Genomic DNA, 25,565 nt, shown 5'->3' on the forward strand with positions numbered 1-25,565 from the left:
TTGTTATAGGTATTGATAACATTATTTTATATATTTAAGGAGAGTCCTGCTTGGACAGGAATAATTCCTATTGTTTGTACTTTTTATATTGATCAATTTATTGATATGGCTTTATTAATGCAAACCCTACTTATACAACTAATCAATCAAAACATATTTCACAAAAAATTACCTAACATTCAGTAATGATTTCAAATTTATTCAATCAAAATTCTCTCAAATATTTCATTGAAATCCCAATTACTTCTTCTTATCAAATAGCCAAGGCTTCCTTCTCATCAATGATCAACATTGACATGGAGGAGTGAGTTTGAAAGAGAAAGTAAAGAGCTTAGCTTGGGGCATGCTGCCTGTGAGACAAATGCATAAGGAAATGACCAGAAGGCATTTGAAGATTCATTTCTGAACTGCAGGATTTAAATCCAGAGGAAAAACCTAATTGGACAACCATACATGTACAACTACTAATTAAAGACTTGGAAATGACCATGACCATTTAATGTAAAGAAAGAAAATGAAAAAAAAAACAGCAAGAGAAACTGAGAATACCCACATTTAGGTAAGTTGTGTAAGAGGACCCAGTGAAAATAAAACAAGTGATCAAAGATAATGTGAAAACAATATAAAGTGTGTAGCGTCACAGGATCCAAGCAAAAGTAGTATTTAAAAAAAAATAGAGAAAGTGATATAGCATTATTTGAAATAACATTTTAAAAGTTAACCTAAATGCCTATCAATCAGGAAATGATTAAATTATGATGTAATACCACAGTATATTACACAACCATTGGGAAAGGTAGATCTATGCTTGCTACCATGGAAAGATTCCCAAGCCCTATTATTAAATCACAGAATAATATATATGTGGTTAAGGTTCCAAATATATAAGAAGAAAATTTAAAACATTATAAAATATATGTAAAATATATACTCACACACGTCTATATATCTATATTAATAGATGAGAGATATTCATAGACTGTAAGTATTTGGTGGACTTTAAGGTTGACCACCACATGGAGAAAAGAGGAGGCATAGAACAGCAGTGTGAAGTGGAACTTTCTCATTTTCATTCTGCTTTATTTGAAGCTTTACCATAAAAAATATACTTATGCACTCTTTGTGTAAACTGGTGGTAAACACTATAAAATGTTTATAATAAACCAATGATAAACCAGCTACCAATGCTGTACGAAAAAACCAAAGAAGATGAAAACCAAGAAAAAGGCCATTGGTATTTTTCATTAGAAATATGACAGTGGCTTTACAAGAGCAAGTTCAGAATACTGGGAAGGAAAGAATTCTCATCACAAGAGTGAGTATAGGTGAAAGTGGGGGTCAAAGATATGACATAATGACATAATAAAAATATTCATCTGTGCCTGGGGGAAAGACTAGAGAGAACAAGTGACCCACAGATTTGTTCAGGTTTAAGTCTGTGCTGTCCAGTGGGCCTTTCACAGCTGCAAACCTTTTGCTGGAGCTGCAAGAGAAGAGCATTCCCTCTTCTTCCCACCAAGGCTATGCCTGGGAAGAGGTCTGGACTATCAGGCAATGACTCTAATGCCATTTGGAGGCTGACACAGAAGTCAACCAGCAGAAGGCAGAGAGAAGGCCAGGCACAGTGGGTCACGCCTGTAATTCCAGCACTTTGGGAGGCCAAGGCTGGCAGATCACTTGAACCCAGGAGTTTGAGACCAGTCTGGCTGATATGGTGAAACCCCATCTCTACAAAAAATATAAAAATTAGCCAAGCATAGTGGCATGCACCTGTAGTCCCCTCTACTCGGGAGGCTGAGGTGGGAGGATCGCTTAAGTGTGGGAGGTTGAGGCTACAGTGAGCCGATATTGCACCACTGCTCTTCAGCCTGGGCAACTGCAGTGAGCTGTGATGGTGGCACTGCACTCCAGCCTGGGCAACCAGTGACAGTCTCTCTCAAAAAATAAAAATAAAAATAAAAATAAAATAAAAATAAAAAAGAAGGCAGAGAGAAATATGAACTGATTTCTTTCTTTCTTTTTTTTTTTTTTGAGACGGAGTCTTGCTCTGTCTTCCAGGCTGGAGTGCGGTGGCGCAATCTCGGCTCACTGCAAGCTCCGCCTGCCGGGTTCACGCCATTCTCCTGCCTCAGCCTCCCTAGTAGCTGGGACTACTGGCGCCTGCCACCACGCCCGGCTAAATGTGGACTGATTTCTAATAATTTAAGCTCTATAGTTGGCAACTATATCCTCGGACTTTTGACCTATATGGGCCAATAAATTCTCCACTTCTTTCTTAAATCAAAATGGGTTTTCTGTTACTTGATGCAGAACCCATCCAAAAGGTCTATTTTTATTTGTAACTCTAAGAACACCTTTCAATAGATAGTGAGTTTCACAGATAATCCAAAATATTTGGTATGGCTATTAATTTCAGTGTCTGTCCCATAACTCTCACCAGTACAGCTTGCTAACCAACACTGAAATAACAAACCTCCTCTCCTACCCTTTCCCTCCTCTCTAATGGAGGTGCTTAACGCGTAGTGAAAAATCCCAAAAGGTGAATGGGAAAAATAACTTAACAATCAGTCCCAAAGGCTAAAGTGGTAAACCCCAAATATATTCAGTCAAGTTGGTAAAAAAAATTGTTTGGTCTCACTGAAGTTATGACTTTCAACAGGTTGTTATTTCTGGCATATGGCTGGAGAGTGGATTGTAGATTTTCTTTTGAATGTTAACAATGAAAATATTCAGTACTATGAAAGAATGACTATCAACATCATAAATATAAATCAGTTTCTACATTATTCCAGAAAGTATAAATTAATGACTTTATAAAACTTATGAGGTTATATTGAGTTTCATGGTTTTATATCATACAAGTACATAATTACATAATATTTGATCCACACAAACACCTTAGCCACCATTCATTTAAAACACCCAGAACCACCATTCAACACAAAAACTACATTGCCAACACCTATAAATCTATTTTTGTGCTCCTCCAATCACATACCCCTAAAATCCCTAGATAAAATCACATTCTGAATTTTGTTTTCAACAATCCCTTACGTTTCTAGATAGTTTTATCACATACAATATATAATATGCAATCATATTGTATGTAGTCTGTGGCTTGATTTTTCATTCAACATTCCTATGATTAAGCACGTTTCTATGATTCATCCATGATGTTGAATATAACTGTAGTTTGTCTCAATATTCCTGGTGCATAATATTAAACTTTTGCTTTCTATCTTGTATTGTTGTTCAATTTTTTCCTCCTTCTTCATACCTAATGTAATCCAAGAATAGAAGCAAAAATAATATATCCAAGCCAGTGTCTGCATGAAAAGATCATAGTAGTAACATAGTTTCTTTCTCAGGAATTACTGATAGAAAGAAAAATTTGGTCTATCTATTATAACCTTCCCACAACAAATTACAATGTTGTAGAAACTGGAAGAACTAGTCATCACACTCCAGTATGGTTTTCAGAAGTGAAAGGACAGTACTTATTTTGTTTCTCTTTAAAACACTTAATATATGGTTCTTTTTTTTTTTTTTTTTGAGACGGAGTCTCACTCTGTCACCCAGGCGGGAGTGCAGTGGCACAATCTCGTCTCACTGCAAGCTCCGCCTCCCGGGTTCACGCCATTCTCCTGCCTCAGCCTCTCCGAGTAGCTGGGACTACAGGCGCCCGCCACCACGCCCGGCTAATTTTTTTTTTTTTTTGTATTTTTTAGTAGAGACCGGGTTTCACTGTGTTAGCCAGGATGGCCTCGATCTCCTGACCTCGTGATCCGCCCGCCTCGGCCTCCCAAAGTGCTAGGATTACAAGCGTGAGCCACCGCGCCCGGCCTATGGTTCTTAATACTAAAGTCAAAAATGCTGGCCTTTAGCTGGGTCTGTGTTTCCATAATATGCCAAATATCTGGTTAAAAATTGAAATGCAAGAATACCACGCAACGATTAAAAGGAACAAAATACAAATATATGCCATAATATAGATGAACCCCAAAAACATGTTAAGTGAAAGAAGGAAGATACAAAGGATTACATATTCTGATTCATGTATTTTATAATTTCTGTAGTATGTCTAGAAAAGGCAAATATTTAGACACAGAAAACAGATCAATGATTGCCTGGGGCTAGGTAAGTGAGGATTAACTGCAAATGGGCAGGAGAGAACTTTTGGAGTAATGGAAATGGTCTAAAATTGGATTGTAGTGATGGTTTCACAACTCTATAAACTTACTAAGATCATTGAATCGTAAGAGGTAATTTTATGGTATGCAAGTTATACTTCCATAAAGCTGCTAAAAAGGGAAATTCTGTCATAATATCTTTAAAATACTTAATTTTTTCTTTTCAGTCAATTAATGCAATCTATACGTTGTTTGCCATTTTGAAGAAAGAGCTCCAGTGTGCTAAATTTTAATATTTACATACTCTGTTTATGTGCCCATATTGAAGTGAAACTAGAATGTAAAAAACACAGCAATTTGAGAAGACCTGCTGATGAAGATGGTATCTGAGTAAGAATGAATTGAACCACTTGCTAAGGGGCCTAGAATATGGCATTGGAAAGATAACCACTATTCCACATAGAAGCAGAGAAATCCTACAACAGCAGCAGATTTCCCAAGGGATCTTATGTCACGATGAGGAAGGATTACAGGAAACTTCTACTAACACTTTATTTTCCTTCCTGGAGTTGGGGAGAGGTTTCAGTAACTTGGTAGACAGGTCAATAGCTACTTACACTATAGAGTTACCCACAGCCCTCATGATAACTTATGCCTTGCCTACCCTTTTAAAAATCCTTTTCCCTTTTGTCAGAGGCATTTAAGTTTTTTGTTTCCACAAGTTTACAACTCTCAGTCGAGTTTGGTTGTGGAGTGGTAGCTGTTAACTGAAGTTAACATTGTGCATGTCGTCAAAGGAAATCAACTATAGAAACTAGAAACAAAAAGATGATTTGGACAAAGTGATCCCACTCTTTTGGATGTAATTGTAAATGAAACAGAGCATGTTTACCTCAATCTGGCCCAGACCAAAAATTAAAATATGAGAAAAGAAAACTAAAATATTTTAGAATATTTAAGAACTTACAATGATTGTGAAGCAGAGAAAGGAAGGCAATTATTTACATAATTTAAGCTCTTTCCCAAAATACCAGTTTGTTATCTTTATATTTTTGAAGAAAAAAAATTGGCATGGATTATCCTAATGATGAAAATTCCTCTGATGGTTTTGCATATTTAGAAACAATGTAAGTGAAGCATGTTAATGTAGTTTATTTAACATTTCAGAAACAAGCAGTCAAAAAAGACATCATCTCTCTCAACATTTTCCCTGTCGAAATATTTGTGGGATGATAAAGTATGCTGCCATCTTACAAATAGCCATCAGCCTAGAGTATACTACATTTTTCTTTCATGCCACGAAAACAATATTTTTTGAAAAATAGACATCAGTTGCTTGATATAAAAATTCATGAGTATTCTAGGATGTGATAAAGAATGTTTTATTCCTATTTGTCATTTTGTATAGGTGAAGGACAAAAAAATAGCTGCAGACGCTTTGAGATACAATTACTCTTTAACTCGTTTCACATGGTATGTGTCAGTAACACTTTCAGTATGAAAGATGGAAGCCCCTTACAATGTGAGTTGTTTTTATATGTCAATGTTTAATTTTTGTAAAAAAAGAACACGTCTTACCAAGCATATTATATTCATGTTGTCTTTTAAGGATTTTTTTAAAATGTGTAACACAAAATGAAGAGCCCAAAGGGAAAAAGAAAAGACATCTGTCTGATCAAGAGTCTCTTCCACAGTGAGAAAAGTTATTAAAAAATAAGGGGGAAAAATGGAAATGCTGCCTAACCTATATGGTTTATGTAAAGTTTCTAAGGCTAATTCTTTATTGCTTGGGAAGTCCATGAAGATTTTGATCTAATGGATAAAAGTCCACAAGGCATGAGAAGATAAACTACAGTTATTCTAAGATTATTCATCATTAAGATACTGACTTTGAACACCTTGTAAAAGATAATCAAAAGGACAGAAAAGGATGCAAAATAATTGGAATCAAGTAAAATCACTTGGTAGAAATAGAAAAATTGAAGGTGAAACATTTAAGCCTTTCAATGCTTTTCTTGACATAACAATAGACTATAATTTTTAAAATTTCTTCTTAAAGACAAAATGATAAATAATGCATGCAATAACTGATTCAGTTCTCAGATGATTTTTTCATACTAGAAATATATATGAATATGAATGCATATATGAAAATTAAAATAAAATGTATATATTTAAGTAAGACTGAAATGGAGGCTTCGTGATTCTATTACCTGCCCCCATTTAATGGGAAATCATATGTAAATATCATTATTAGAGAGGCATGACTATTTATTCCTTCTTTCTAAAAGTTTAAAGTTTTTATTCAATAGCATCATTTTTCTTTTTTTGAGATAGCCTTTTGCTGTGCCACCCACATTGGAGGGCAGTGATGTAATCAGAGCTCACTCCAGCCTCAAACTCTTGGGCTCAGGTGATCCTCCTGCCTCACCCTCCTGAGTACCTGAGATTACAAGTGCACGCCATCACACCCAGATATTTTTTTTATTTTTCATAGAGACAGGATCTCACTTTGTTGCCCAGACTGGTCTCAAACTTCTGGCCTCAAGTGACCTACCCACCTCAGCCTCCCAAAGTATCAACAGCATCATTTTAAAAAGCATTTTTGTTTATTTGGTTGGTTTGTTGATTGAGGGCTTCCCTCATCAGCAATAGAAAATTTGGCTCCATTTTCCATAAAAAATCCAATGCAAGTCTATGTTTTTTCATGATGCAAACATATGACTATCATCTTTTACTCATTTTGAGTTATTATTATTATTATTTTGTTATTGCTGAAAGTCTTATATTCTATAAAATCTTACCCCTAGCCAAAAATGAAAATGGAAAAAAAATGGAATGTTACTGTTAAAAAGGGCCTAAGAGACGGCAACAACTATTGTTACAGCAACCACCAGTATTTGTAAATGTTTACTACATGTTAAGCACTAAACAAAATCCCTTTGTATGCATCATCTCAATTAGCCCTATGGAACCCATCCCTGCTGTCAGCACATTAAAGAGGACACTGAGACCCAGTGAAGTTAAAGGGCTTGTCCAAGTTCATACAACTAGTTAGATGTATAAGCAGAACTTGGATCTGGTCCTTTGGTTCACAGTCCAGGAGTATTTTCCCACCACAATAATTTAAGAGAAAAATATAAAATGAACAGAAAATCATAATTCTATGAAGGACTTTCATGTTTTAAAATTTGATAGGATGTAAGCTTTATACTTTCCATCGAACATTTAGTTTACTCTTCCACTCAAATTCATTTGAGAAGCGTGACTCCTATCCTTCCTGGGCAAGTTATTTCACTGTAGATGGCTTTGCAATTAGATTGAGAGGAAAAAGAATTTACTTATTCGTGTGAGAGGAAGAAGTGTAGTATCTGCTTAACATTTTAGCTTAAAATAATACTGACTTTATCTAAAATATGTCAGAGTGACCAGTTGAAAAGACCCCAGTACAGTCAATCAACTAACTGTTTGTTTTGTCTATGGAGTAACCCCCCAAAATCATTTGGCAAATGTTATTACTAAATTGATCTAACCCATGTCTATTGCTGTGTGGGAGCGGTGTGGTGTACTCAAATGCACTAGATAAAGAATTCCTAAATTCTTCTACGAATGGTTCTTTAAAATTGATTTAGAGCTTCTAACTAAAGAATAGTCCTCTCTCTTTGCAAATTTTAGGAATGAGAATCAGATGACCTCCCCGCCCCCATCATAGATCATGAGTCTAGATGTACAGTTCATCCTAATGATTCCTCAAAAAGGAAAATCAAGACGGCCAATGCTTTAGGTTTATTGTTGTTACCATTATTGCCAAAGGTATAAAATCTACAGTAAATCTTCAAACGAGAGAAGAGTCCTAGGCATATCTTCTCTTAATCTTGAATAGGTAGAAAACTGGGAATAATAATAAAGAAAAGACATTTTTTTGGTTATAATTTCTAATAGTGAATTTTATGGGCTGAATTGTGTATGCCCGAAATTCATGTTGAAGTCCCATCCCCCAGTGTAACTGTATTTGGAGATAGAAATTTCAAGAGATAATTACACTTAAATGAGGTCTTAAAGGGGGTTCCTAATTCGATAGGGCCAGTGGTGTTATAAGAGGAAGAGATTTCTCTCTTTCTCTCTCTCTCTGTCTCTCTCTGCCTGTCTCTCTGTATGCACTCAGAGGAAAGGCCATGTAAGGACACAGTGAGAAGGAGGCTGCTAAATGAAATTAAAGTTAAAGCTAGGAAGAGAGCCCTCACCAGAACCTAATCATGCTGGCACCCTGATCTTGGACTTCCAGCATCCAGAACTGTGAGAAAATAAATTTCTGTTGTTTAAGCCACATGGTATTTTGTTATGGCAGCCTAAGCTGACTAAAAGAGCACACCACTATCAAACCTTGAAAATATGTCAGGCCGGGTGTGGTGTCTCATGCCTATAATCCCAGCGCTTTGGAAGGTCAAGGCAGGAGGATTGCTTGAGTCCAGGAGTTTGAGCCCAGCCTGGGAAATATAGTGAGACCTCATCTCTACAAGAAATTTAAAAGTTAGCCAAGCATAGCAGCACACACCTGTAGTCCCAGCTACTTGGGAAGAGGAGGTGTGAGGATTGCTTGAGCCTGGGAGGCTGAGGTTGTAATGAGCCAAGATTGTGCCACTGCACTCCAGCCTGAGTGACAGAGCAATTTATTTTAAAGAGCTGCTCTCAACTCTTATAAAACAACTTGGAGGGCTTTAGTGAGTGCCATTGATTGTTAGTAAATATAACCTATACATTTTTACTGGTCTAGCCTCAAAAACAGGATTTTATAAAGCTGTGTTTTGAAGGTAAGTTAATGACAACATTAGTTGGAATGCCTCACATTGGTGTGTGACCTCAAGCATGTAGCCAGAGGTGAGTTGTTAAATGTTTTTCAACTGATTCTGAGCTCCAAATAAGACATGAAGCCCACTAGCCCTAGATTCTGACTAATTATAAATTTCACAAAGAACTGTCATCTGCATAAAAACAATGAAGCTAGCTTATACAGAAAGTAAACTTTATATCAGGGTCAAACAAGAGACTCAGGTCTTTACATTATAGTTAACTTTATCATTTGTGCTATAAATACACTGGCAGATTCTGTGAACTGGCTCCTTTCCTTTTTTCTAATAGATTCCCCCAACCCTAAGTTTTAGCACAGCATATTTAGAAACCATATTTCCAAATTCCCCTGCAGCTAAAGAGGCCAATGGATGGGGGTGGAACTTATATGCATAACTTTCAGATCCCATTATTACAAGGAATCTGCTTGCCTTCCATCCTCTTTTTCCCACTTCCTCAGGGCTGGTGAAGGTAAGCTGGCTTCACTCAGGTATGTCACCCACCAAAGGATGAGAGAGTAACAAGGTAGAAAAAACTTGGATCCCTGGGTGTCTTTATGGAGCAGAGTCATCCACTTGCCTGGGTCTGCACTGATACGAAAGAGAAAAGTAAACCTGTGGCTTGTCTGAGCCACTGTGTTTTGAAGATTTGTTAGTACTCTAAATAATTATTATACTTTACAGTTTACAGTGTACCTTCCAAATGTTAAAATCTAAAATATCTGACACTGGGGACTGAGTAATTTTTTAAAAAGATAAAATATCCATCCATTCATTCTTTCTTTCATTAATTCAACAACTATTAAGTACATATTATATATTAGCCCTGCTTTAGGTTCTGAGTACACAACTGAGCAAGACACATCAAGGCCCTGTACTCACAAAGCTATCATTATAGTTAGAGAGGGGTTGGCAGAGAGATAATAACAAAGTAAACAGAATTTTAAAAAATAATAATTTCAGAACATGGTAGTTTAAAGTGAAGGCTCAAGAGTCAGATTGTCTGTGTATTAGTCCAGACTCTGGCATTTATGCACTGTGGTAACCAACTTCCAAGGATGACCCCCACTCAACCCCCCATCACCCCCACTGAACCATACCTCCTGGTATTCATGCTCTTATACAAGCCCTGCTCTTGAATCTGGGATGGCCCCAGAACTCGATTTTGACCAGCAGAATGAAGCAGAAGTGATGCTGTATAACTTCCAAGGCTAGGTCATAAGAAGACTTTCGTCTTGCATCTGGGTCTTGTGGAATGCTCACTCTGAAGGAAGCTGGCTACTGTGTTAGAACTTCAGCCACCTAAGATTGTCAGGTTGAGGAAGCCACATGGAGACGCTGTCTGGAGAGAGATGCCGGCCCAGAACTAGCTGCTCCTGCCATCCCAGCTGAGGCTTGGATGTGTGAATGAAGAAATCCCCTTTGATTTCAGCTTAGTCCAGCCTTTACATGATTCTAGCCATGTAAAATGCCTTCTGGCTGCAACACCATGACAGTCCCCACATGGGAACCACCCAGCTGCCCAGTCAACCCATAGAACCAAGAGAAACAATAATAACTGAAGTCACTAATTTGGGTATTACACAGCGATAGATGACTAGAACACTAATTTTATGAATTAAAGAAGTGTGTTAATTTCTCTGTGTTGCAGTTTTCTCATCTATAAGTTTCCTACCTTATAAAGTTGTTACTAGGGCTAAATTTGTTAAACTGGAAAGGGCTTTACAACAGTGCCTGGTATGTGATAAACAGTAAATGTTAGCTACTGTTTTTTATTATTAGGAAATAAAATAGAATCATGGAACAAAAATATTCTTCATTGGATGCTCATAAAAGTTCTCACATGAAAATGACAGTTGAGCTCAGACCTGAAATCTAAGGGCTCAGCCATGCAGAGGGCCAGACAAAAACATCCAAACTGGAAAACCAGCAAGGCAAGGGTCCTGAGGGAGGCACGGGTGTGGTGTCTTGGAGGACCACAGACATGGCCGGCGTGATTAAAGGGTAGCAAGCAAACCAGAGTCATGCAAGCCGCAATAGGAAGTGTGGATTTTATATTAAACACAATGAGAAGCTTTAAGAGATTTTAAGCAGGGGAATGACTTGAACCACTTTATTGGCAATAGTTTTTAAGAGGACAAGAATGGAAACAAAAAGACTATTTAAGAGACTGTTATCATCTGAGTGACTTTAGTGACTTGATCCTGTGTTTAGCAGGGGAGATGGTGAGAAGAGGGCAGATTTGGGGTTATGTTACTTGAATGAGTGGGCCTCGGATGGCCCATCAGGTTTCTATGGTAGAGATGAGATTTTTATTTTAACAAAGTCCTTCTGGTGATTACGTTACTTAAACCATCTTAGACAGGGTTCTAAGCATTATATCCCAGGACAGCTCAAGTCTATCTCATTTTGTATAATTTCGGGATCAATGGTTACATATTCTAAATAGGGAATAACAGAATAGAAGCTTTCTCACATTTACTATGATTATTCAAACAGCAAAAACCATTCATGGCAACGTGACTCAGTGGAAGGAATAATACGAGGCAAATCAGGACACAGGGTCAGGTGGGCAGTACTGTCCCTGATACCTCATTGGAACAGAGTCTGTGATTATTTACGGCCTCCTTGGTCCTCAGCCCCATCGAATTCTGACAAACTATTACTTCGTGTCTCTATTTTAAACTGCGTCATCGCCTGGAAATATTTCATCTTCCTAAAGTCAGGATTCACACTCAGTACTTTCCTGCTGGTCCTAAGATCTAAACCCTGCAACTTTTGTCTCCTCAAAGCTGAAAGCACCTGCCACCAGGAAATAATCCCAAAGAGGTAATCACCCAAAGGAGCCTTTGATTCCAGTGCCCATACTCTCCCAAGCTGACAGGAAGGAGGCTGACAGCAAGTTGGCCTGTATTGTTTTATGCCCATCAATAAACTATATTTAACATATCAGTGCATTACAGAGGTCTCCCATACAACCTAGAAGATTTATTCCTTTTGTGAAAACTTGGGAGGTTTTGCTTTCAAGCTTTATTTTAAGATACAGAATAGTCATCACTCAAGCCAGTTTTTCTAAAACTTTATTACAGGGGAAAGCCTCTGGCATACATTTCTAATACACTATTCATTTCATGTGGCAGCTCTTTCTTTAGTAGTGCCAACAGAAAGGAGAGAAAATACATGAAATGAGAGAATGGAGGCAAAGGTCCCTGCATGGTACCTGACTCAGGAGTCGCTCAGTCCCTTTCTCTCTCTTTCCTAACACTGACAGGGTCTAATAAAATTATTCTAGTATTAGAAAACTTAGGAGGACATTAAACTGGCTTTGCAAAATTTTTAACTCTCTTTGTCTGCCCGAGTTTTCTCTGGCCCACTTACACCTTAGGGTAAACTGACTTTCAAGTGCATAGGCTTGGCTGCTTTCAAAGCTGTATTATGGAACATGTGAAATGCAAGATTAACTCCTGGATTCAAAGAACCGTGCAGAATCTTCCCCTAGACTTTACTGTTGTTATTCGCCAGCTTTAAATCTTAGTAATGTGGCATCTTATCTACAATTCACTGAATTAAATGTGAAAAGAGGGGGTTAGGGTATAGTGAACACGCGGAAGACTTCTGATTACTGAATGGATTTATACCATCCAGGATTTATACCGTCTCCCAGCTGATGCCAGGTAAAGGTAGCAGCAACACCCAGCATCACTGTTATTGACCTTCTTAGCTAGCCACCAAGCTCACTAGTGCCGTATTCACTTTGGCTGCCAAAATATAACAGGCCAGCACCACTATAATTCAGAACGAGCAAAGAGAGGTAATGCTCACTTTATGAAATAAAGTTAAAATTTAATGAAACAAAGTCAGATTTTGATAGGCATATAAGTGGGAGATAGACAACAATCAATCAGCAGCAAACCAAAAGTACAGAGATAATTATGTAAAATCAAAAAAGAGGCACCTGGCTGGGCACGGTGGCTCAGGCCTGTAATCCCAGCACTTTGGGAGGCCGAGGTGGGTAGATCAGGAGTTTGAAAACAGCCTGGCCGAAATGGTGAAACCCCACCTCTGCTAAAAATACAAAAATTAGATAGGCATGGTGGCAGGCACCTGTAATTCTAGCTACTCGGGAGGCTGAGGCATGAGAATCTCTTGAATCTGGGAGGCGGAGGTTGCAGTGAGCCTAGATCGTGCTGATGCACTCCAGCTTGGGCTACAGAGCAAGGCTCCATCAAAAAAAGAAAAAAAAAAAGGCATCAACTTGCATAGAAAGTTGGCAAATATTTAAAGTGGTGATAGTTACCATCAAATAAAATGAATAAAACATCTAGAGGTGCTAATTAGAAATGAAGAAAAAAGAGAATGGGCAGTTTTGCCGATTTGCCAGCCTGTGTCTCCTGACCAAATGATGAGGAGTAAGAGAAAAGGATTAACATTTAAATTTAAAGGCATATTTTTCCCCTGAGAAAGATTATGTAATGGCATATGAAGTCAGTTCAAAGGAAGCCTATGGTGTTTTCCTTCTCATAAAAAAGGAAGCAAATTATTCCATCCAAGTGCAACTGAATCAAATCTGAACTTCCTGTAAATGTATCAGTTGATAAACCAGGATTTAAGTTCAAGGGTACATTCCATGCCTAATCTTCATTTTACAGCTTTCAGAGATAAAATTTCCTTAGCACTAAAATCTTTCAAAGATAGTCTTTCTTGCAAAACAAATTGTTAGAAGTGAGCAGCAAATTGGCCAGATGCCTCTGGGGCATAACTGTTTCTTAAAAGTCAGGTAAGAACTTTTAGAAATGATCTCATACTTTCAAATCACTAGTTTTCCATTTCGTGCTTTGGAACAGAAATGGTCAATGTACCAAAAGGGTTAATACAGCTTCTTAAAAGTGCTTCTCTTCTCACAGAATATAGTTTATATTTTGGGAGAATTTGGCACAGCTTAAGTTACAGCTTAACTGATTTGCTCAGTAGAATCCAACAAGAAGTCATTTCCCCCACCCATTTGTCCCTAAGTGTTTATTATTTATTAGCAGGGATAGACACAAAATTTTTAAAGAAAAAAGTATTTTTCATATGAATATTCTTTTTCCAAGACTTCATATCAAGATACATAAGCAACAGCATTCTTCGACTCTTACTCCCAAACTGGAAGCCATCTTTTTACAGAATTTTAGAAACACTCAAAAATTTATTACCATCCCACTAGCCTTGCTCAGCCTAAATGTTTCACTGCAAGATAAATGGACATGGGACTTAATTATTTCTTATATGGCTATGAAGAAAAATAATTGCTAAGCATAAAAACCAGCCTATGACATGAGGCTAGTTTTACATGCTTCCAGAAATTGGTACTTTTAAGTTTCCAACATTGAAAAATATACAGACAACAGAAATCTTTTCAGTGGTACATATTACTGTGATTGTTACTATCTCCCCAGACAGCCTGAGCAGTCCATTAACTAAGGTGTAACAGAGAGCCAGAGCCAAAAAGAAAAAAAATGGCTCCAACAAGAAAAATCACAGCTTAATAGCCTGTTACGTAGTAAAGCCATAGTTTGGATTTATAATAATTATCACATTCCAGAGCCCAAATTAATTATTTGTAGTTATTTTGCAGATATCTTAGTAGCTACACACACACGCACACACACATTTCACAAAGTATTGGCCAATGCCCACTTTCACATAGCTCTTTAGTCTAAAAATAACTTTAACTTTCATGTTTTACCAAGACTGAGAGAAGGGAGAGCAAATCAAAGGAAACTAGTTGAGGAATTAGTGGAGAAATTTTTAACAGGCCTGCTAGGTGTTCTCTTACTGCTGTCTTGAACCTCAGATTAAATTATTATACTTTTTGTGTTGTAGTACTGGGTCATTTGTATGTGAAGACAAAGGCAACTTCAACTTGATATTTCTGTCATCCCTGCTATGGGAAGAGTCCTTTTCCTGGTTTATAACATCAATCATTCTCACAATAAATCTTAGGGTGGATGTGGTCATTTAAATCTCCACCTGCACAAACAACAGAAAATAAGAGAGCTCATAAATCTCCACACTGGTGATTAACAAATTTTGGATCCTCAGCGAAGATATTATGGAAGAGGGGTTGCTAATTCATTAATAAAGACTGATTTGCTGACAATCTGTTTAGTTTACAGCATAGGGGGAAAGCAAACAAGACCCTGCTAGCAAAACAAAACGTTAGAGGTTAGTGAATTCCCAGCTGAGTCTAGGATTAGAGATATGATATCTTAATGTAGGAGAAGCCTTCAGACCCTAAGCCAACCACTCAGAAACCACTCTTACATTTTGCTCCAGCCCCTCAACTTCAATGCATACCTGCAAGGGAAGAAAACCTGGCAAATAAATTGTAAGAGAGATTTATGCCTTCAGTCTCCCTGGTTTCATTGCATCAATTTCATCCAATCCCTAGGTTCTGGTTCCCTGTGCTTTTTCTACCTACTTCCCAGGAGACTTTCTTATTTTCTAGGAAAGATGGTTCGAGCTGGGGTTAAAGACGGAAAAGAACCTTTCTCAAAAGGATAAGCTTGCTTTATGTTGCGTAATGTCAGCTTCATATGAGGAACACTGGCACTAAAGAGGCTGGAAGAAGACAAAGACAGCAGCATTGAAAGAGACGGTGCATCACAAAAAGTGCCAGGCAAGGTGATGTGTGAGAGCAACTAAGACTCTCAAGGCAATATTAAATGCATTTCTAGAAAAAAAAAAAAACCTAGGGGAAAGTTTCCATTTTTTAGGAAAAGATGGTCAACTAACATAATGTTTTTCACAAACTCAAACTGCCCTCTCATTCCCTACCCACTCCCACTAAGCTTTGTGTGGTTGGGTTTGAGTGTGCAAATCAAGTATGTTTGTGTACACATAGGCAGTCCTTTGATGTCTTGAAAATGACCAGGTGTAGGTGAAATGTTTTATACTTACTTTTCCATCACCATAAAGATTCTAGGAAGCACTTGTCTTCATTTATCCCGGGGAAGGTGGAAGGAAATCTCGGTAAAGACTTGGAGTCTTATGAGGTGTTGGCAGGATGCGGTTGATATTCCCTGTATTTTAATTCGTGTTTTCTTGGGAGGAGAGAGGGCATGGAGTGTAGGTGGAAGGCCCAGAAAGAGCCAAACGATCTAGTCGTTTTTCTAAAGTTCTCAGTAACAACCAGTTGTGACGTCTTAAGAGGGAAAGAAGGCCTTTTAGAGATGGACAGGACATGCTTCTCCTCGGCCCCGGCCACAGTTGGGAGAAGGTGGCTGGTAAGTACATGATGCAGTTGAGTTGATTTACATTACAAGTTGCAAATCAGGGTCTGTGCATTGAGTTTCCCTCTGGTTGTGAAAGGGGTCTAAGCGCTTTGCTGGGGCCTAGCAGGCCCCTCCCCTGGGCTGCAAGGATCCGCCCCTGTATTCCCCAGATAAATTCCTAGTGTCCACCAAATTCCTCAGCGCTCGCTCACACTCCTCTACGGCCACGACTCTGGGAGTGGAGAAACAGAGAGCCGGTTCCTCTGCTGCAGAAGTCCTCGAGGTTCCTTCTCACAACTCTGCGAAGGGCAAAGCGTTGTGAGACCCAACCAGACCCTAATTCCAGCTCCCAAAAGGAGGTGGCTGAGCCACACTCGGGAGGCCTCTTGGTTTCAGGGTCTGTCTCTCTCTCACACACACACCCTCTTCCTCTCTCTCTCTCTCTCTCTTTCTCTCTCTCCCTCGTCCACACCCCCAAACATGTCCACCGGCTCCCTCAGCGATGTGGAGGACCTTCAAGAGGTGGAAATGTTGGAATGTGACGGGCTGAAAATGGACTCGAACAAGGAATTTGTGACTTCCAACGAGAGCACCGAGGAGAGCTCCAATTGCGAGAATGGGTCTCCCCCGAAGGGCCGCGGCGGCCTGGGCAAGAGGAGGAAGGCGCCCACCAAGAAGAGCCCCCTGAGCGGGGTCAGCCAGGAGGGGAAGCAGGTCCAGCGCAACGCCGCCAACGCGCGAGAGCGGGCCCGCATGCGAGTGCTGAGCAAGGCCTTCTCCAGACTCAAGACCACCCTGCCCTGGGTGCCCCCGGACACCAAGCTCTCCAAGCTGGACACGCTCAGGCTGGCGTCCAGCTACATCGCCCACTTGAGGCAGATCTTGGCTAACGACAAATACGAGAACGGGTACATTCACCCGGTCAACCTGGTGAGTGCCCCCGGGGCTGCAGCTGCAGTCCAGGCGCGCCCGCACTCCCGCCTGCGGTGGGCGCGAGTGCGCGCGGGTCTGGGAGTGGGGGTGCGGGCGCGGCGGTGACTTACACACCTCGGCCACCGCGGGCCTAGAGCCTCCAGGGACCGGAGGCGGGCGGTCTAGACACGGCCCTCGCTCTCTGCCCTACCAGCCCCCGGAGCGGGAGTGATTTATGCGAGGGTTTGACGTGGCAGCCCAATTAAAGGTTTGCAAGTGTATTGAGTTGGCACAGAGGAGGGATCCCCCGCGCCCGCTCCATCGCCATCCTCCCTGGGGTGCAGTGGCTGCTGCGGAACTGAGAACACTGACAAGACGCTGCGAGCGGAGAGGCGTTTTGTTAATCCTTTTTTCTTCTTTTAGCAGAGAGTGGAGCTTGATTTTCCTTTCCTTGTAAATAAAAACACCCAACTCTGTTTCTTTCACAAGCATATTTAGGACCATTGGATAAGGACACATGTATGCCCCCCTAAATTGTCCATGTAAGCCCCCAACCACTTAAATATTCTGTGCTTCTCCTGTAAGTGGATTAATATTTTTAAATCCTAGAAGTTCTAGTAATGATCAGCAAAATCAGTAAGTCCTCACTAGTATGAGTGTAACAAATACTAAAATAGGTCACTCTCATCCAAGATTTAAGAAATGTTAACCTTTTATCTTAAAAAGTAATGCCCATTGAGCCTAACTTTTTAATAAAAAAACTGATAATCATTGAATCCACTTTTTTCTCAAATGTATCTTACTGTTTAAGAAATATATATTAATTTTTTTATTTGATTTTATTTTAAAACTTCTAGGATCTAAAGAAAAACAATAACAACAACTTACTAGGACCTCTGTTTGTATACGATAAGAATGAGAGATTTTTCCTCTTAAAAGGCAAGTCTTATCAGCCAGCACTAGAGCAGTAGTGAGAGAGGTCTGAATTGTCTTCTCACCGAATTGGTTTCTGGAATTGCTGGAGAAGAAGATGCAAACCCACATTTTGCCATGAAAAATGTTTTCCCTCCAATTGAAAGTTTGGGTTTTTTTTTTTCCAATGAGCAAATAGCTTTTTAAAATCTTCACCTAAAATGAAAGTGTTGCCTCGAATATTTACAATTGCTACTCTCTTCATCTTTGAATATGAAACTTAAATGAGCTTTATTATAAAACAGCCAGGAGAAAGGAAGAGAAAGCATGCTTTCTCAGTCCAGCACGAAGACGATCTTAAATTAAAAGTCAATGTAGTTTTTTTAGCATTTTTTTTCCTTAAGAGGTGGTGATTAATTTAGAAGCTGTAGTCAAAGCTGGTGTTTGCGATGGAAGAAACGAAAGTCGGACTAGGGAAATAGGTGGCGATGAAAGGCAATGAAAGCGATAGGGCCCTGAAACCCGACCACCGCCTCAGAAGGAGGCCAGGAGGGCGCTTCGCCCCGAACTCGGTGCCCAGCAGGCACAGGGTCGTTCTGGGCTTTCCCGCTCAGACTGCTAGAGCGTCTGCCTCCAGGCAGTGCCACAGCACCACCCACTCTCAGCTTGCCCAGGGCTTCCTGCATTGAGTCTCACAAGGAACCCAGTATGAGCCCTTTTGGCTCTCGTTCTAAAAGACCACCACCAGCACCACCACCACCTCTGAGCCGTGACTTGGCGCCAAGGCATCTATTTGCTTCATGCAGCCGCGGGGTGCGCTAGGACCGGGAGTAAATTGCAGAGATAACCCGTCTCTCCAGCGCACCGCCTGCCCCCACCGCCCCCCTTCCTTTCATCTCAGGCCCCGAGTCCACCCCACCCCCTCCGCCACGGCCACTTACCTCCTCCACCTTCTTCTTTCCCGCAGACGTGGCCCTTTATGGTGGCCGGGAAACCCGAGAGTGACCTGAAAGAAGTGGTGACCGCGAGCCGCTTATGTGGAACCACCGCGTCCTGACCTTGGAGGTGCGAGTCTGGGAAAGGCGCGCTCCCGGGGGGAGCGGGCCCCGGGAAGGCGACCCCTGCCCTTCGTGCTCTCTGTCTCTGCTTCCCCCTCGCAATGCTCCTCTCTCTGTCCCACCCCGCGAGAACACTTTACAACGACGAGGAGATTCGTTTCCAAACCAGAGGAGATCAATTGTACTTACAAAGATTCCCATCTATTTAACTTTATTAACTTCTACCGTGAATGACTCTGCAAGCCTTGCTGGTCCAAGTGCAATATGTAATTATAAATATATAAATAGATAAGAGCCTATCAATGTATCTTTTGTACAATATGTTGTAAAATGTAGATCATAGGATAGCTGACTTTGACAGTCACATTTATAAAGTAATTCACTTAAAGATATATATTTTTTTCAAACCAGTTTTGCTACTTTTGAAAATAAATCTTTCTTTATATTGCTAAAAGCTCTGATATTCGGTGTGATTTTTAAAAATATTTAGAATAAGAAAGTGGGAAACTATGGGGAAGCTTGACAATGAAAATGGTTCTTTTAAACCTCAATCTAAACTTCTAGAGATAGAAGAAAATTGCATATGAGTTTCATAATGAAGATGCAGATTATGTTTTATACTGAAACCTTAAAAAAGAAATATGTCGGTTACTTTTAAGGCTAATAGAAATTATATAACTGTAAACAAAGAATGGGCAGTGTTAAAGTTATCCACAGTTACACAGTACAAGAGTAAAACGCACCAGAAAAAGGAAATCCAATTTTCATGGATTCCACAGTATGACTGCTGACACGTGCGAGAAAGTAAACTCCACCTTTTGTCACCTTCCAGGTGTGGGCATAGCTGCAAACTAGTGAAGAAATAATAGAAGCTATGAAGGATGTAAATTCCATAACCCTTAGGGTGTGTTTCAGGATTTTCAAAGCTCTGCAGCATACCTTATCTACATTTCTTATTAATAATCCATTAATTAATTCTAACAATAAACCCGCATGCCTGCCTTTTGGTTGCGGTTAGCGGGTGCGTTTAGCTCCCGCCACGACTTCCGGCGGACTGGGTTTAATTTAAACATTTTCCAGGCTACGGAACAGCTCCTAGGGGAAGATTAAGTTGAGATAAACAGAGAAGCAAGGCCGAGGAGCCTGGGACCCGGCTCCCTCACTGCCCCAGCGCAGCCCGCGGCGGCCGATGCACCAGATGCCACCGGGGCTGTTTAATGTTCGGGGTTATGACCGCAGTGTTTACAAGACGTCTTCGGTTATTTATACTGTTATTCCTCGCAGAGAGCCTTGAAACTTCCGCTTCATTTGCTCTTTCTTTTCGATTTTTTACCCTTTTTTCTCGGCTTAGTTTGGTACCTGGAGCGAGAGCTTCTCCGCCCTTCCACCAACCCCACAGGCCGCTTCGCGGGTGGAGCCCTCTGCCTGGCCATGGAGGAAGGATCCCGCTAGGCTGGTCCCGACTGGAGAAGCTGCTCTGCCAGGTGTGCTCTCTGTCAGTGATAGTGACCTCATTACCAAAGGGTGGCGACCACATTACTAAGCGCAATTCCCCATTCTCCAAGGGCTGAGAACTTCGGTGACTTCATCCACCTATTTGCACATGGAGGACTTTTCAAGATGTCAGGATACCCTTCCATCACCCCACCACCGCCACCCCAACTTGACTTTCAAGAACACATTTCAAACTCTGGCCAGAGTCCCGTTCCTCAAATTCATGTGTTCTGTCCTTTCTACCAGAGGGATAGAGCCCATGCCTCTACCTATCCAGATTTCAAATCAAAGAGTCCCCAGTGTGATTCAATTGTTTGCCTTTCACGTTTCGCAAATTTTCCAATCTCCCACTCACGTTTTTACAAAACAAATGCTCTAAATTCTGAGGATTCCATGCAGGCCGTCCATAGAGAAATAACTTTTTCTTGCACATTCCCTTACAACCCCAATCTATACGTGGATTTTTAGAAAGTCTTCATGGCTATCTATAGTTCCCTACCAATAATTTGAAGCCTTTGCTTTAGGCAGGAGGCATGTGGCTATGAATAGGGAACACGTAGATTTGACCCTGGTTCTGCACCCAACTAGCTGTTTCTTGAAAGAGCCTGGATCCTCAGTTTTCCCATCTCTGCAAGCAGGGATAAAGGTAATGAGAATGATAATAATCATTATATGCAGACCTTCCTCTTTCATCTTACAGAGGCTTAGTGGGGCTCAAATGAGATTATATCTGTAAAATCCCTTGGTAAAGGAAAGGTTCCGTGAAAATGTCAGTTACTTTTACTAAGTGGCGGGTAGTGAATTATCTGTGCCTAGACCCAAACTGAAAGTGTCTCAGGCAGGAAGCTCCAAGGGGTGTGTGTTTATAGCATCCAGGCAATGATCTTTTTTTTCCCCACGAACTAAAATACCTCTTTTTGGTATCTATTGACTCTTTCTCTCTCTCTTTCACCTTGCACCTCTCTCCAGTGCTCTCTAAATTTGTCCAGAACTTTCTTTTTCCTAGAAATCCAGAGAGCAAAGTCAGAGCCTGGCACCTGCAGATAGGATGACACTGGTGTCTGATGGTGAGGCTGCCCAGTCCCATCAGGAGCCTCAGCCAAGGAGGGGCCTGGGCACACTCAGGTCCCCATGGTTGTCCATTGAATGGAGTGAGGATCGAGGTAGGAATGACTGGGTGGTGGCTGCCACTAGCCCAGGAACATGACAACGTGACCACACCACACATGCCTGCAACACACACCCACAGTCTAAACATCTCTCCTTCTCAGTGGGCCTTTCTCCCATTCCAGATCATCAGCACACCCACACCCACCATAGGTCTCTCTCCTCTGGTCTTCCCAGAAGGGTAAAACTCCCAGCCTACCCTGCTCCAGCTCCAGCCCAGGTAGTTGGTGTGTCTCAATTTGAATAGGGGGTGGGTAGCTTCATAAAAAGAATGGGGAACTCCCTTGGCCTCAAGCCAGTATAGTTTGGAGGTTGGGGGTCGGGGGTGTTAAGAGTGGGGAGTATCCTGCCTATGACCTCTAGGTTATGAAAACTATCTTAGAAGGTGCTTTTAGAAAGAACCAGGAGAACAACCAAAGCAGCTTACAGACGCCTGAACGGAGAATGAAGTGTTTCAAGTAAGCGAGTCTGCAAGTTCTCAGAAGCAGACAGATATCCAATCTGGACTGCAGCCAGGGAAGTCCTCTCTCTCTCTCTCTCTCTCTCTCTCCTTGCTTGTATGACTTCACAAGCAACTCAGGATCATTCTAGCAGGCTTTCCCACTGTCAAACAGAGACTTCATTCTAAAAAGAGAAGCGATAAACAGAGCTCCAGCTCCGCTGGCTCTATATATTTACTGATTTAGTGGAAAACACTGACCAAGGAGACTTTTAAGCCAGTGGTTCTTCAGAATCACCTAGACGCCTCCACCCTCCAGAGATCCTGAGTCCAGAGTCTGAAGTGGGGACCCAGGTGATGCCATTGCTGCTGGTCCCAGGACCACGTTTTAACAATCAATGTTTTCAGATGTCTCATGACGAACACTACTTAATGCAGTGGGAAAGAAAATATTTCAGAGGAGAATTTTTTCTTAAAGAAGCTGCATATTCTGGACTCTAGTTTAATTCACTCCAGGATGGCACGCAATGGATTCCTAATTCTTAAATGCCATTCAGTCTGGACTTCAAAGCACTTGTCTTCAGAAAATAAAAGATTTGTTCCACCCGGGTGTGTGGACATGGATGCGCTCATCCTGTGTTCTCAGACAGATTTCAGTCATTAGATGATGTTTTTAAGTCCTGAGTGGATTAAAGCCAGACTTCCGTTGGCTCCGTTGCGACCTCTAAGGGAGAGAGAAATCTGGGGGCGCCCTGGAATCACGTCCCCTGCAAGAGAGTCCCTTGGTCCATTCTCGGGCCAGAAAAAAATCTCCCCATCACTCCAGTGCGAGTGGTTGGCCTTGCTCTGGTCCGGCACTGTATGCGTCGGGAAGTCGGCCTGGAGTTGGAGTTGCAGGGACGCCAGGGCTGGTGGCGAGCGCAGCAGGAGTGCGTGGAGAGCTCGCGGCCAGCGGGGAGCTGAGCGCAAACGCGGAGGACGGAAGCAGCCTCTGAGGCTTCCCCGCCCGGGAGAAGAGTTTTTGCAAGTAGGCGAGACGGGGAAGGAGTTCTGAGCCTCAGTCCGCACAGCCTCCTTTCCGTCCCTTTCCGGGTGCAGTCTCCGGGCCAGCGGGTGCGTGTCCCGCTGCAGATCCGCTGGCTCAGGGATGAGGCACAGGGCAGGTTCTGGGTTACGTCCCCACACCGCGGGGAACCCAGGTGCGAGCGGGGCACAGCTGGCCTGCCAACATCCTTTTTTAGCTTTGCATCCTTCGCTCCAAATGCTGGCTCTGTCCTTGGAAACTCGCTGGTTGCCAGCAGTATTCTTCAGAGTCCGCCGGGCTTCCTTCAGGCGTTTAGAGGAACACGCCTTTGATCTTTGGGTCTGGGCAGGCTGTGCGGGCCCACCCTCCTTCCAGTTCACCAAAAGATTAACCACCTCCAAGGACTATTTAAGAGCCCCTTTCAGGGCCGAACGGGGAGAAAGAGTGGGAAAAGGAGGAGAGAGCCTTCTAAGGTGCCCCAGAGTGATGAGAACAGACTTCTCAAAAACAATGTCAGGTGGTCTTTTGTACCCAGCACTCAGTGTAGTGCCTGACACCTCAATAAATGTTGAATCATGAAAGAATCATTAACTCTTTGAGGCTATAAGATAGATAAGATAGAGAGTAATGGGGCAAAGTGGCAGTGGGCTGTTGTGGTTAAATTGAACTTGAACTTGAACCTCTTACCTTGAAGTCTGGGCGCACATTTGAGAAAAGAATAAAGCAAGTAGGTATGATGGGACTGCGTGAAATCAGGTGGTGGATTGTTTGCAGCACTCATGAAATATGCTCTATCCTTTTCCAGTAAAATATATTACTAGATGTTAATTTACATGGCCCGTAGACTAGAATCATTAGTTTAAAATGTGCTTTGATAATGAAAATGATTTGAGACACTAAGCAGTTCACATGACCTTATTTTAAAATTAATCCAGTTGGTGATGAGGAAGTAATGTATTGCTTTTCACAGATGTAGGTGAGACACTGGTATAGTGGAAAGAGATTTTGACTGAGTCCTTGGACAAGATACTAGACCTTTCAGGACCTTGGTTCTTCCATCTCTTTAAAATGGGTATAATAATGACCACTTTTGTGAGATAATGTGTAATTGGACAATGCCTGGAGCATACTATTATTGGGTTCAAGCGATTCTTCTGCCTCAGCCTCCCAAGTAGCTCAGATTATAGGCATCCACTACCACGCCCAGCTCATTCTGTATTTTTAGTAGAAACAGGGTTTCACCATGTTGGCCAGGCTGGTCTCGAACTCCTGACCTCAGGTGATCCATCCGCCTCGGCCTCCCAAAGTGCTGGGATTACAGGTGTGAGCCACTGCACCCAGTCTTTTTTTTTTTTTTTTCTTAACAATCATACTTATCCTCCCTAAAAGAAAAACTCTCCCTTTCTGTACAGTCACAACACTTCTGACACCAAATGTGTGGAGTTTTCCCCCATATAAACGGATTCTCCGATTCTCTATGGACACCAACTGGGTGTCCTACAATTCAATTCTGATGCTAACTCCTTGCTAATTTGCTATAACAGCTCACAAACACTTATTTACAGTTACTAGTTTATTATAAAGGATATCACAAAGGGCACAGATGAACTAGTTTATTATTTACAGTTTCTAGTTTATTACCAAGAATAGCTTATTATAAAGGATATTGCAATGGATACAGATGAATAGCCAGATGAAGAAGTATATAGAGCGAGGTTTTAAGGGGTCCTGAGCATGAGATCTTCTATTCCCATGGAGGCAGAGTGTCTCACCCTCCCAGTAAGCGGATGTGTTCACCAACCCAAAAGCTCTCTGAGCCTTGTTGTTTAGGGGTTTTGTGGAGATCCCATTACATAGTCATGATTGATTAAACAATTGGCCATAAGGGATTGAACTCAAATTTCCAGCCCCTTTTCCCTCCCTGGAGGGAAACCCCATTTCTATTAAAAATACAAAATGAGCTGGGCGTGGTAGTGGATGCCTATAATCTGAGCTACTTGGAAGGCTGAGGCAGAAGAATTGCTTGAACCCAATGAAGTGGGGCTGAAAATGCCAACCCTCTAATCACAAGGCTGGTTCCTCAGGCAACCAGCCGCTATACCATAGCTGTCTATAGACCATGCAGTGATTCCAGCCACCAGCCATCTCATTAGCATCCAAAAAAAAAAAAAAAAATTCTTATCACTCAGGAGATTCCAAGGGTCTTAGAAGCTCTTGTGCCAAGAACCAGGACAGAGACCAAATCTATATTTTATATTATATCACCAAATAATATTCCCCTTGAATAAAAGAAATCTAAGACATCTCTAAACCCAGGAGAATTTTT

At 41.3% G+C, this 25,565-nt stretch overlaps 1 protein-coding gene and 1 long non-coding RNA gene across 4 annotated transcripts in view; one reads left to right on the top strand and one right to left on the bottom strand.

Moving 5' to 3' along the window:
* Positions 1-19,087, bottom strand: part of LOC134735620 (uncharacterized) — a 334,319-nt gene extending 315,232 nt beyond the window's left edge. For both annotated transcript variants that reach the window (XR_010118900.1, XR_010118901.1), the window contains exon 1: positions 18,999-19,087. This is a non-coding gene — a long non-coding RNA (uncharacterized lncRNA). The remainder of the gene's footprint in view (positions 1-18,998) is intronic.
* Positions 16,433-22,821, top strand: TCF21 (transcription factor 21). 2 transcript variants are annotated; one of them, XM_055264524.2, is made up of 3 exons: positions 16,433-17,163; positions 19,025-19,122; positions 20,467-22,821. In XM_055264524.2, exons 1-2 carry the CDS (start codon positions 16,714-16,716, stop codon positions 19,112-19,114), a joined length of 540 nt encoding a protein of 179 aa, XP_055120499.1. In that variant the 5' UTR covers positions 16,433-16,713; the 3' UTR covers positions 19,115-19,122; positions 20,467-22,821. The 2 variants fall into 2 exon arrangements, with proteins under 2 accessions (XP_055120499.1, XP_055120488.1); XM_055264513.2 differs by lacking the exon at positions 20,467-22,821 and having other exon boundaries at positions 19,025-19,569.
* The last annotated feature ends 2,744 nt before the right edge of the window (positions 22,822-25,565 follow it).

This window comes from Symphalangus syndactylus, chromosome 2, assembly GCF_028878055.3.
Source record: "Symphalangus syndactylus isolate Jambi chromosome 2, NHGRI_mSymSyn1-v2.1_pri, whole genome shotgun sequence".
Taxonomy (NCBI): domain Eukaryota; kingdom Metazoa; phylum Chordata; class Mammalia; order Primates; family Hylobatidae; genus Symphalangus; species Symphalangus syndactylus.